The 15,144-nt window shown below is 24.3% G+C and overlaps 1 protein-coding gene across 1 annotated transcript in view; it reads right to left on the bottom strand.

Annotated features, from left to right (window-relative positions):
- Positions 1-15,144, bottom strand: part of LOC149743196 (uncharacterized) — a 47,607-nt gene that overhangs the window by 3,166 nt on the left and 29,297 nt on the right. The window contains exon 14 of the mRNA XM_089887179.1: positions 213-365. Coding sequence (XP_089743305.1) covers positions 213-365 — 153 coding nt within the window. The remainder of the gene's footprint in view (positions 1-212; positions 366-15,144) is intronic.

Raw genomic sequence — 15,144 nt, 5'->3', positions numbered from 1 at the left:
CCAATTTTGCGAAATAATATTACTGATAATAGTCTATTGCTGATATACAACTCATTAGTGACCACTGGGTTGGAGCAATTTCTGTTAAGTGTCTTCCCAAGAATACATTTGCTCACAATGGTAGCAAGTCTTAAACGCTTATCTTTAAATTAGAAAAAAAAAAAAATTAATTTATATTTAGCAAGCAAAAATATTTAAACAAACTTAATCACCAGTGTTTCCCTTGTTTCAAAATTTGGAGAAATATCTGGCACCACTGGGCTTCTCTTGTATGCCCACTTGTGGTCATATTTTTCTTCGTCAAAATGAAGTTCGGAAATATCAATTTCTTCAAAATCATCATAATTTTCAGTTGTATCTTCGCTCTGTGCATTAGGAGTGTCATTATTTTTTTATTTTTTTAAGTAATTTTTAATTTGTCTTTTAAATACAAATACACAGGATTTTTCATTTTTTTCGTGCATTTTTTATTTTTGTCTAAAAAAAAGAAAAATCACGTGTACACGACAAAAATTAAAAATCACGTGTACACGACGTATACATGAGAAGAGTTGAAAAAATACATGAAAAAAATGAAAAATCACGTGTATCCGTATACATGAGAAAAACTGAAAAAATACATGAAAAAAATGAAAAATCACGTGTATCCGTATACATGAGAAAAATTGAAAAAATACATGAAAACAATGAAAAATCACGTGTATCCGTATACATGAGAAAAACTGAAAAAATACATGAAAAAATGAAAAATCACGTGTATCCGTATACATGAGAAAAGTTAAAAAAAATACATAAAAAAATGGAAAATCACGTGTATCCGTATACTTGAGAAAAACTGAAAAAATACATGAAAAAATGGAAAATCACGTGTATCCGTATACATTAGAAAAACTGAAAAAATACATGAAAAAAATGAAAAATCACGTGTATCCGTATACATGAGAAAACTGAAAAAATACATGAAAAAAATGAAAAATCACGTGTATCCGTATACATGAGAAAAGTTAAAAAAAATACATAAAAAAATGGAAAATCATGTGTATCCGTATACATGAAAAAAACTGAAAAAATACATGAAAAAAATGAAAAATCACGTGTATCCGTATACATGAGAAAAACTGAAAAAATACATGAAAAAAATGAAAAACCACGTGTATCCGTATACATGAGAAAAGTTAAAAAAAATACATGAAAAAATGGAAAATCACGTGTATCCGTATACATAAGAAAAATTGAAAAAATACATGAAAAAAATGAAAAATCACGTGTATCCGTATACATGAGAAAAACTGAAAAAATACATGAAAAAAATGAAAAATCACGTGTATCCGTATACATAAGAAAAACTGAAAAAATACATGTAAAAAATGAAAAATCACGTGTATCCGTATACATGAGAAAAACTGAAAAAATACATGAAAAAAATGAAAAATCACGTGTATCCGTATACATGAGAAAAACTGAAAAAATACATAAAAAAATGAAAAATCACGTGTATCCGTATACATGAGAAAAAGTGAAAAAATACATGAAAAAAATGAAAAATCACGTGTATCCGTATACATGAGAAAAGTTAAAAAAAAATACATAAAAAAAATGGAAAATCACGTGTATCCGTATACATGAGAAAAGTTAAAAAAATACATAAAAAATGGAAAATCACGTGTATCCCCGTATACATGAGAAAAATTGAAAAAATATACATAAAAAAAGAAAAATCACGTGTATTTGTATACATGAGAAAAGTTTAAAAAAATACATAAAAAAAATGGAAAATCACGTGTATCCGTATACATGAGAAAAATTGAAAAAATATACATAAAAAAATGAAAAATCATGTGTATCCGTATACATGAAAAAAATTGTAAAAATACCTAAAAAAATGAAAAATCACGTGTATCCGTATACATGAGAAAAGTTAAAAAAAATACATAAAAAAATGGAAAATCACGTGTATCCGTATACATGAGAAAAAATGAAAAAATACATGAAAAAAATGAAAAATCACGTGTATCCGTATACATGAGAAAAATTGAAAAAATATACATAAAAAAATGAAAAATCATGTGTATCCGTATACATGAAAAAAATTGTAAAAATACCTAAAAAAATGAAAAATCACGTGTATCCGTATACATGAGAAAAACTGAAAAAATACATGAAAAAAATGAAAAATCACGTGTATCCGTATACATGAGAAAAGTTAAAAAAAATACATAAAAAAATGGAAATTCACGTGTATCCGTATACATGAGAAAAACAGAAAAAATACATGAAAAAAATGAAAAACCACGTGTACATGAGAAAAGTTAAAAAAAATACATGAAAAAATGGAAAATCACGTGTATCCGTATACATGAGAAAAATTGAAAAAATACATGAAAAAAATGAAAAATCACGTGTACATGAGAAAAACTGAAAAAATACATGAAAAAAATGAAAAATCACGTGTATCCGTATACATGAGAAAAACTGAAAAAATACATGTAAAAAATGAAAAATCACGTGTACATGAGAAAAACTGAAAAAATACATGAAAAAAATGAAAAATCATGAGAAAAACTGAAAAAATACATGAAAAAAATGAAAAATCACGTGTATCCGTATACATGAGAAAAGTTGAAAAAAATAAATAAAAAAATGAAAAGTCACGTGTATCCGTATACATGAGAAAAACTGAAAAAATACATGAAAAAAATGAAAAATCACGTGTATCTGTATACATGAGAAAAGTTAAAAAAAATACATGAAAAAAATGAAAAATCACGTGTACATGAGAAAAACTGAAAAAATACATGAAAAAAATGAAAAATCACGTGTACATGAGAAAAACTGAAAAAATACATGAAAAAAATGAAAAATCACGTGTATCCGTATACATGAGAAAAACTGAAAAAATACATGTAAAAAATGAAAAATCACGTGTATCCGTCGTATACATGAGAAAAACTGAAAAAATACATGAAAAAAATGAAAAATCACGTGTATCCGTATACATGAGAAAAACTGAAAAAATACATAAAAAAATGAAAAATCACGTGTATCCGTATACATGAGAAAAACTGAAAAAATACATGAAAAAAATGAAAAATCACGTGTATCCGTATACATGAGAAAAGTTAAAAAAAAATACATAAAAAAATGGAAAATCACGTGTATCCGTATACATGAGAAAAGTTAAAAAAATACATAAAAGATGGAAAATCACGTGTATCCGTATACATGAGAAAAATTGAAAAAATATACATAAAAAAAAGAAAAATCACGTGTATCCGTATACATGAGAAAAGTTTAAAAAAATACATAAAAAAAATGGAAAATCACGTGTATCCGTATACATGAGAAAAGTTAAAAAAATACATAAAAGATGGAAAATCACGTGTATCCGTATACATGAGAAAAATTGAAAAAATATACATAAAAAAAAGAAAAATCACGTGTATCCGTATACATGAGAAAAGTTTAAAAAAATACATAAAAAAAATGGAAAATCACGTGTATCCGTATACATGAGAAAAATTGAAAAAATATACATAAAAAAATGAAAAATCACGTGTATCCGTATACATGAGAAAAATTGAAAAAATATACATAAAAAAATGAAAAATCACGTGTATCCGTATACATGAAAAAAATTGTAAAAATACCTAAAAAAATGAAAAATCACGTGTATCCGTATACATGAAAAAAATTGTAAAAATACCTAAAAAAATGAAAAATCACGTGTATCCGTATACATGAGAAAAGTTAAAAAAAATACATAAAAAAATGGAAAATCACGTGTATCCGTATACACGTGTATCCGTATACAAAAAATGAAAAAATACATGAAAAAAATGAAAAATCCTGTGTATCCGTATACATGAGAAAAGTTGAAAAAAAAAAATAAAAAAATGAAAAGTCACGTGTATCCGTATACATGAAAAAAATTGTAAAAATACCTAAAAAAATGAAAAATCACGTGTATCCGTATACATGAGAAAAGTTAAAAAAAATACATAAAAAAATGGAAAATCACGTGTATCCGTATACACGTGTATCCGTATACAAAAAATGAAAAAATACATGAAAAAAATGAAAAATCCTGTGTATCCGTATACATGAGAAAAGTTGAAAAAAAAAAATAAAAAAATGAAAAGTCACGTGTATCCGTATACATGAGAAAAACTGAAAAAATACATGAAAAAAATGAAAAATCACGTGTATCCGTATACATGAGAAAAGTTTAAAAAAATACATAAAAAAATGGAAAATCACGTGTATCCGTATACATGAGAAAAATTGAAAAAATACATGAAAAAAATGGAAAATCACGTGTATCCGTATACATGAGAAAAATTGAAAAAATACATGAAAAAAATGAAAAATCACGTGTAACCGTATACATGAGAAAAACTGAAAAAATACATGAAAAAAATGAAAAATCACGTGTATTTGTATACATGAGAAAAGTTAAAAAAAATACATAAAAAAATGGAAAATCACGTGTATCCGTATACATGAGAAAAACTGAAAAAATACATGAAAAAAATGAAAAATCACGTGTATCCGTATACATGAGAAAAACTGAAAAAATACATGAAAAAAATGAAAAATCACGTGTATCCGTATACATGAGAAAAACTGAAAAAATACATGAAAAAAATGGAAAATCACGTGTATCCGTATACATGAGAAAAATTGAAAAAATACATGAAAAAAATGAAAAATCACGTGTATCCGTATACATAAGAAAAACTGAAAAAATACATGAAAAAAACGAAAAATCACGTGTATCCGTATACATGAGAAAAATTGAAAAAATATACATAAAAAAATGAAAAATCATGTGTATCCGTATACATAAAAAAAATTGTAAAAATACCTAAAAAAATGAAAAATCACGTGTATCCGTATACATGAGAAAAGTTAAAAAAAATACATAAAAAAATGGAAAATCACGTGTATCCGTATACATGAGAAAAATTGAAAAAATACATGAAAAAAATGAAAAATCACGTGTATCCGTATACATGAGAAAAGTTGAAAAAAATACATGAAAAAAATGGAAAATCACGTGTATCCGTATACATGAGAAAAGTTAAAAAAAATACATAAAAAAATGGAAAATCACGTGTATCCGTATACATGAGAAAAATTGAAAAAATACATGAAAAAAATGAAAAATCACGTGTATCCGTATACATGAGAAAAGTTGAAAAAAATACATGAAAAAAATGGAAAATCACGTGTATCCGTATACATGAGAAAAACTGAAAAAATACATGAAAAAAATGAAAAATCACGTGTATCCGTATACATGAGAAAAACTGAAAAAATACATAAAAAAAATGAAAAATCACGTGTATCCGTATACATGAGAAAAGTTAAAAAAAATACATAAAAAAATGGAAAATCACGTGTATCCGTATACATGAGAAAAGTTTAAAAAAATACATAAAAAAAATGGAAAATCACGTGTATCCGTATACATGAGAAAAATTGAAAAAATATACATAAAAAAATGAAAAATCATGTGTATCCGTATACATGAAAAAAATTGTAAAAATACCTAAAAAAATGAAAAATCACGTGTATACATGAGAAAAGTTAAAAAAAATACATAAAAAAATGGAAAATCACGTGTATCCGTATACATGAAAAAAAATTGAAAAAATACATGAAAAAAATGAAATATCACGTGTATCCGTATACATGAGAAAAACTGAAAAAATACATGAAAAAAATGAAAAATCACGTGTATCCGTATACATGAGAAAAACTGAAAAAATACATGAAAAAAATGAAAAATCACGTGTATACATGAGAAAAGTTGAAAAAAATACATAAAAAAATGGAAAATCACGTGTATCCGTATACATGAGAAAAATTGAAAAAATACATGAAAAAAATGAAAAATCACGTGTATCCGTATACATGAGAAAAACTGAAAAAATACATGAAAAAAATGAAAAATCACGTGTATCCGTATACATGAGAAAAGTTAAAAAAAATACATGAAAAAAATGGAAAATCACGTGTATCCGTATACATGAGAAAAATTGAAAAAATACATGAAAAAAATGAAAAATCACGTGTATCCGTATACATGAGAAAAGTTTAAAAAAATACATAAAAAAAATGGAAAATCACGTGTATCCGTATACATGAGAAAAATTGAAAAAATATACATAAAAAAATGAAAAATCATGTGTATCCGTATACATGAGAAAAGTTGAAAAAAATACATGAAAAAAATGGAAAATCACGTGTATCCGTATACATGAGAAAAACTGAAAAAATACATGAAAAAAATGAAAAATCTCGTGTATCCGTATACATGAGAAAAGTTAAAAAAATACATAAAAAAAATGAAAAATCACGTTTATCCGTATACATGAGAAAAATTGTAAAAATACATGAAAAATATGAAAAATCACGTGTATCCGTATACATGAGAAAAGTTAAAAAAAATACATAAAAAAATGGAAAATCACGTGTATCCGTATACATGAGAAAAATTGAAAAAATACATGAAAAAAATGAAAAATCACGTGTATCCGTATACATGAGAAAAATTGAAAAAATACATGAAAAAAATGAAAAATCACGTGTATCCGTATACATGAGAAAAGTTGAAAAAATACATGAAAAAAATGAAAAATCACGTGTATCCGTATACATGAGAAAAGTTAAAAAAATATACATAAAAAAATGAAAAATCATGTGTATCCGTATACATGAGAAAAGTTAAAAAAAACACATAAAAAAATGGAAAATCACATATACATGAGAAAAGTTAAAAAAAATACATAAAAAAATGGAAAATCACGTGTATCCGTATACATGAGAAAAATTGAAAAAATATACCTAAAAAAAATGAAAAATCACATAAATTGAAAAAAAAATAGAAAAATTGAAAAAAAAATACATGAAAAAAATGGAAAATCACGTGTATCCGTATACATGAGAAAAATTGAAAAAATACATGAAAAAAATGAAAAATCACGTGTATCCGTATACATGAGAAAAACTGAAAAAATACATGAAAAAAATGAAAAATCACGTGTATCCGTATACATGAGAAAAGTTAAAAAAAATAAATAAAAAAATTGAAAAATCACGTGTATCCGTATACATGAGAAAAATTGAAAAATTCCTAAAAAAATGAAAAATCACATGTATCCGTATACATGAGAAAAGTTAAAAAAAATAAATAAAAAAATTGAAAAATCACGTGTATCCGTATACATGAGAAAAGTTGAAAAAATACATGAAAAAATGAAAAATCACGTGTATCCGTATACATGAGAAAAGTTAAAAAAAATAAATAAAAAAATTGAAAAATCACGTGTATCCGTATACATGAGAAAAGTTAAAAAAAAATACATAAAAAAAATGAAAAATCACGTGTATCCCCGTATACATGAGAAAAGTTGAAAAAATACATAAAAAAAAATGAAAAATCACGTGTATCCGTATACATGAGAAAAGTTAAAAAAAATTCCGTATAAATGAGAAAAGTTAAAAAAAATAAATAAAAAAATGAAAAATCACGTGTATCCCCGTATACATGAGAAAAGTTAAAACAAATACATAAAAAAATGAAAAATCACGTGTATCCGTATACATGAGAAAAGTTGAAAAAATACATGAAAAAAATGAAAAATCACGTGTATCCGTACATGAGAAAAGTTAAAAAAAATAAATAAAAAAATTGAAAAATCACGTGTATCCGTATACATGAGAAAAGTTGAAAAAATACATGAAAAAATGAAAAATCACGTGTATCCGTATACATGAGAAAAGTTAAAAAAAATACATAAAAAAATGGAAAATCACGTGTATCCGTATACATGAGAAAAGTTAAAAAAAATACATAAAAAAAATGAAAAATCACGTGTATCCCCGTATACATGAGAAAAATTGAAAAATTCCTAAAAAAATGAAAAATCACATGTATCCGTATACATGAGAAAAGTTAAAAAAAATAAATAAAAAAATTGAAAAATCACGTGTATCCGTATACATGAGAAAAGTTGAAAAAATACATGAAAAAATGAAAAATCACGTGTATCCGTATACATGAGAAAAGTTAAAAAAAATAAATAAAAAAATTGAAAAATCACGTGTATCCGTGATTTTTCAATTTCTTATACATGAGAAAAGTTAAAAAAAAATACATAAAAAAAATGAAAAATCACGTGTATCCCCGTATACATGAGAAAAGTTAAAAAAAATACATAAAAAAAAATGGAAAATCACGTGTATCCGTATACATAAGAAAAGTTAAAAAAAATAAACAATCACGTGTATCCGTATCATGAGAAAAATTGTAAAAATACCTAGAAAAATGAAAAATCACGTGTATCCGTATACATGAGAAAAATTGTAAAAATACCTAGAAAAATGAAAAATCACGTGTATCCGTATACATGAGAAAAGTTGAAAAAATACATGAAAAAAATGAAAAATCACGTGTATCCGTATACATGAGAAAAGTTGAAAAAATACATGAAAAAAATGAAAAATCACGTGTATCCGTGTATACATGAGAAAAGTTAAAAAAATATACATAAAAAAATGAAAAATCACATATACATGAGAAAAGTTAAAAAAAATACATAAAAAAATGGAAAATCACGTGTATCCGTATACATGAGAAAAGTTGAAAAAATACATGAAAAAAATGAAAAATCACGTGTATCTGTATACATAAGAAAAGTTAAAAAAAATAAACAATCACGTGTATCCGTATCATGAGAAAAATTGTAAAAATACCTAGAAAAATGAAAAATCACGTGTATCCGTATACATGAGAAAAATTGAAAAAATATACCTAAAAAAAATGAAAAATCACATGTATCCGTATACATGAGAAAAGTTGAAAAAATACATGAAAAAAATGAAAAATCACGTGTATACATGAGAAAAGTTAAAAAAAATAAATAAAAAAATTGAAAAATCACGTGTATCCGTATACATGAGAAAAGTTGAAAAAATACATGAAAAAATGAAAAATCACGTGTATCCGTATACATGAGAAAAGTTAAAAAAAATAAATAAAAAAATTGAAAAATCACGTGTATCCGTATACATGAGAAAAGTTAAAAAAAAATACATAAAAAAAATGAAAAATTACGTGTATCTCCGTATACATGAGAAAAATTGAAAAATTCCTAAAAAAATGAAAAATCACATGTATCCGTATACATGAGAAAAGTTAAAAAAATACATGAAAAAATGAAAAATCACGTGTATCCGTATACATGAGAAAAGTTAAAAAAAATAAATAAAAAAATTGAAAAATCACGTGTATCCGTATACATGAGAAAAGTATACATAAGAAAAGTTAAAAAAAATAAATAATCACGTGTATCCGTATCATGAGAAAAATTGTAAAAATACCTAGAAAAATGAAAAATCATGTGTATCCGTATACATGAGAAAAATTGTAAAAATACCTAGAAAAATGAAAAATCACGTGTATCCGTATACATGAGAAAAGTTGAAAAAATACATGAAAAAAATGAAAAATCACGTGTATCCGTATACATGAGAAAAGTTAAAAAAATATACATAAAAAAATGAAAAATCATGTGTATCCGTATACATGAGAAAAGTTAAAAAAAACACATAAAAAAATGGAAAATCACATATACATGAGAAAAGTTAAAAAAAATACATAAAAAATGGAAAATCACGTGTATTAGTATACATGAGAAAAATTGAAAAAATATACCTAAAAAAAATGAAAAATCACATGTATCCGTATACATGAGAAAAGTTTAAAAAAATACATAAAAAAATGGAAAAAATACATAAAAAAAATTCATTTTTTTAGGTATTTTTTCAATTTTTCTAATGTATACGGATACACGGGATTATCCATTTTTTTATGTATTTTTTTTAACTTTTCTCATGTATACGGATAAAAATCACGTGTATCCGTATACATGAGAAAAGTTAAAAAATATACATAAAAAAATGAAAAATCACGTGTATCCGTATACATGGGAAAAATTTAAAAAATATACATAAAAAAAAAGAAAAATCACGTGTATCCGTATACATGAGTATTGTTGAAAAAATATACATAAAAAAATGAAAAATCACGTGTATCCGTATACATGAGAAAAGTTGAAAAAATATACATAAAAAAATGAAAAATCACGTGTATCCGTATACATGAGAAAAATTGAAAAAATACCTAAAAACATGAAAAATCACGTGTATCCGTATACATGAGAAAAGTTAAAAAAAATACATAAAAAAAATGGAAAATCACATGTATCCGTATACATGAGAAAAGTTAAAAAAAATACATGAAAAAAAATGAAAAATCACGTGTATCCGTACATGAGAAAAGTTAAAAAAATACATGAAAAAAATGAAAAATCACGTGTATCCGTATACATGAGAAAAGTATACATAAGAAAAGTTAAAAAAAATAAATAATCACGTGTATCCGTATCATGAGAAAAATTGTAAAAATACCTAGAAAAATGAAAAATCATGTGTATCCGTATACATGAGAAAAATTGTAAAAATACCTAGAAAAATGAAAAATCACGTGTATCCGTATACATGAGAAAAGTTGAAAAAATACATGAAAAAAATGAAAAATCACGTGTATCCGTATACATGAGAAAAGTTGAAAAAATACATGAAAAAAATGAAAAATCACGTGTATCCGTATACATGAGAAAAGTTAAAAAAATATACATAAAAAAATGAAAAATCATGTGTATCCGTATACATGAGAAAAGTTAAAAAAAACACATAAAAAAATGGAAAATCACATATACATGAGAAAAGTTAAAAAAAATACATAAAAAAATGGAAAATCACGTGTATCCGTATACATGAGAAAAATTGAAAAAATATACCTAAAAAAAATGAAAAATCACATGTATCCGTATACATGAGAAAAGTTAAAAAAAATACATAAAAAAATGGAAAAAATACATAAAAAAAATTCATTTTTTTAGGTATTTTTTCAATTTTTCTAATGTATACGGATACACGGGATTATCCATTTTTTTATGTATTTTTTTTAACTTTTCTCATGTATACGGATAAAAATCACGTGTATCCGTATACATGAGAAAAGTTAAAAAATATACATAAAAAAATGAAAAATCACGTGTATCCGTATACATGGGAAAAATTTAAAAAATATACATAAAAAAAAAGAAAAATCACGTGTATCCGTATACATGAGTATTGTTGAAAAAATATACATAAAAAAATGAAAAATCACGTGTATCCGTATACATGAGAAAAGTTGAAAAAATATACATAAAAAAATGAAAAATCACGTGTATCCGTATACATGAGAAAAATTGAAAAAATACCTAAAAACATGAAAAATCACGTGTATCCGTATACATGAGAAAAGTTAAAAAAAATACATAAAAAAAATGGAAAATCACATGTATCCGTATACATGAGAAAAGTTAAAAAAAATACATGAAAAAAAATGAAAAATCACGTGTATCCGTACATGAGAAAAGTTAAAAAAATACATGAAAAAAATGAAAAATCACATGTATCCGTATACATGAGAAAAGTTGAAAAAATACATGAAAAAAATGAAAAATCCTGTGTATCCGTATACATGAGAAAAGTTAAAAAAAATAAATAAAAAAATTGAAAAATCACGTGTATCCGTATACATGAGAAAAGTTAAAAAAATTCCGTATACATGAGAAAAGTTAAAAAAAATAAATAAAAAAATGAAAAATCACGTGTATCCCCGTATACATAAGAAAAGTTAAAACAAATACATAAAAAAATGAAAAATCACATGTATCCGTATACATGAGAAAAGTTGAAAAAAATGAAAAATCACGTGTATCCGTATACATGAGAAAAGTTGAAAAAATACATGAAAAAAATGAAAAATCACGTGTATCCGTATACATGAGAAAAGTTAAAAAAAATAAATAAAAAAATTGAAAAATCACGTGTATCCGTATACATGAGAAAAGTTGAAAAAATACATGAAAAAATGAAAAATCACGTGTATCCGTATACATGAGAAAAGTTAAAAAAAATAAATAAAAAAATTGAAAAATCACGTGTATCCGTATACATGAGAAAAGTTAAAAAAAAATACATAAAAAAAATGAAAAATCATGTGTATCCCCGTATACATGAGAAAAATTGAAAAATTCCTAAAAAAATGAAAAATCACATGTATCCGTATACATGAGAAAAGTTAAAAAAAACAAATAAAAAAATTGAAAAATCACGTGTATCCGTATACATGAGAAAAGTTGAAAAAATACATGAAAAAATGAAAAATCACGTGTATCCGTATACATGAGAAAAGTTAAAAAAAATAAATAAAAAAATTGAAAAATCACGTGTATCCGTATACATGAGAAAAGTTAAAAAAAAATACATAAAAAAAATGAAAAATCACGTGTATCCCCGTATACATGAGAAAAGTTAAAAAAAATACATAAAAAAAAAAGGAAAATCACGTGTATCCGTATACATAAGAAAAGTTAAAAAAAATAAATAATCACGTGTATCCGTATCATGAGAAAAATTGTAAAAATACCTAGAAAAATGAAAAATCACGTGTATCCGTATACATGAGAAAAATTGTAAAAATACCTAGAAAAATGAAAAATCACGTGTATCCGTATACATGAGAAAAGTTGAAAAAATACATGAAAAAAATGAAAAATCACGTGTATCCGTATACATGAGAAAAGTTGAAAAAATACATGAAAAAAATGAAAAATCATGTGTATCCGTATACATAAGAAAAGTTAAAAAAAATAAATAATCACGTGTATCCGTATCATGAGAAAAATTGTAAAAATACCTAGAAAAATGAAAAATCACGTGTATCCGTATACATGAGAAAAATTGTAAAAATACCTAGAAAAATGAAAAATCACGTGTATCCGTATACATGAGAAAAGTTGAAAAAATACATGAAAAAAATGAAAAATCACGTGTATCCGTATACATGAGAAAAGTTGAAAAAATACATGAAAAAAATGAAAAATCACGTGTATCCGTATACATGAGAAAAGTTAAAAAAATATACATAAAAAAATGAAAAATCACGTGTATCCGTATACATGAGAAAAGTTAAAAAAAACACATAAAAAAATGGAAAATCACATATACATGAGAAAAGTTAAAAAAAATACATAAAAAAATGGAAAATCACGTGTATCCGTATACATGAGAAAAATTGAAAAAATATACCTAAAAAAAATGAAATATCACATGTATCCGTATACATGAGAAAAGTTGAAAAAATACATGAAAAAAATGAAAAATCACGTGTATCCGTATACATGAGAAAAGTTAAAAAAAATTAATAAAAAAATTGAAAAATCACGTGTATCCGTATACATGAGAAAAGTTGAAAAAATACATGAAAAAATGAAAAATCACGTGTATCCGTATACATGAGAAAAGTTAAAAAAAATAAATAAAAAAATTGAAAAATCACGTGTATCCGTATACATGAGAAAAGTTAAAAAAAAAATACATAAAAAAAATGAAAAATCACGTGTATCCCCGTATACATGAGAAAAATTGAAAAATTCCTAAAAAAATGAAAAATCACATGTATCCGTATACATGAGAAAAGTTAAAAAAAATAAATAAAAAAATTGAAAAATCACGTGTATCCGTATACATGAGAAAAGTTGAAAAAATACATGAAAAATTGAAAAATCACGTGTATCCGTATACATGAGAAAAGTTAAAAAAAATAAATAAAAAAATTGAAAAATCACGTGTATCCGTATACATGAGAAAAGTTAAAAAAAAATACATAAAAAAAATGAAAAATCATGTGTATCCCCGTATACATGAGAAAAATTGAAAAATTCCTAAAAAAATGAAAAATCACATGTATCCGTATACATGAGAAAAGTTAAAAAAAATAAATAAAAAAATTGAAAAATCACGTGTATCCGTATACATGAGAAAAGTTAAAAAAAATACATAAAAAAAATGAAAAATCACGTGTATCCCCGTATACATGAGAAAAGTTAAAAAAAATACATAAAAAAAATGAAAAATCACGTGTATCCCGTATACATGAGAAAAATTGAAAAATTCCTAAAAAAATGAAAAATCACATGTATCCGTATACATGAGAAAAGTTAAAAAAAATAAATAAAAAAATTGAAAAATCACGTGTATCCGTATACATGAGAAAAGTTAAAAAAAAATACATAAAAAAAATGAAAAATCACGTGTATCCCCGTATACATGAGAAAAGTTAAAAAAAATACATAAAAAAAATGAAAAATCACGTGTATCCCCGTATACATGAGAAAAGTTAAAAAAAATACATAAAAAAAATGGAAAATCACATGTATCCGTATACATGAGAAAAGTTAAAAAAAATAAATAAAAAATTGAAAAATCACGTGTATCCGTATACATGAGAAAAGTTAAAAAAAAATACATAAAAAAAATGAAAAATCACGTGTATCCCCGTATACATGAGAAAAGTTAAAAAAAATACATAAAAAAAATGGAAAATCACGTGTATCCGTATACATGAGAAAAGTTAAAAAAAAATACATAAAAAAAATGAAAAATCACGTGTATCCCCGTATACATGAGAAAAGTTAAAAAAAATACATAAAAAAAATGGAAAATCACGTGTATCCGTATACATAAGAAAAGTTAAAAAAAATAAATAATCACGTGTATCCGTATCATGAGAAAAATTGTAAAAATACCTAGAAAAATGAAAAATCATGTGTATCCGTATACATGAGAAAAATTGTAAAAATACCTAGAAAAATGAAAAATCACGTGTATCCGTATACATGAGAAAAGTTGAAAAAATACATGAAAAAAATTAAAAAATAACGTGTATCCGTATACATGAGAAAAGTTGAAAAAATACATGAAAAAAATGAAAAATCACTTGTATCCGTATACATGAGAAAAGTTAAAAAAATATACATAAAAAAATGAAAAATCATGTGTATCCGTATACATGAGAAAAGTTAAAAAAAACACATAAAAAAATGGAAAATCACATATACATGAGAAAAGTTAAAAAAAATACATAAAAAAATGGAAAATCACGTGTATCCGTATACATGAGAAAAATTGAAAAAATATACCTAAAAAAAATGAAAAATCACATGTATCCGTATACATGAG

This window comes from Ciona robusta, chromosome 1 (assembly GCF_009617815.1).
Source record: "Ciona robusta chromosome 1, ASM961781v2".
Taxonomy (NCBI): Eukaryota; Metazoa; Chordata; class Ascidiacea; order Phlebobranchia; family Cionidae; genus Ciona; species Ciona robusta.
Note: the sequence above shows the minus strand (reverse complement) of the source record. Positions and strands in the feature narration are given on the sequence as shown.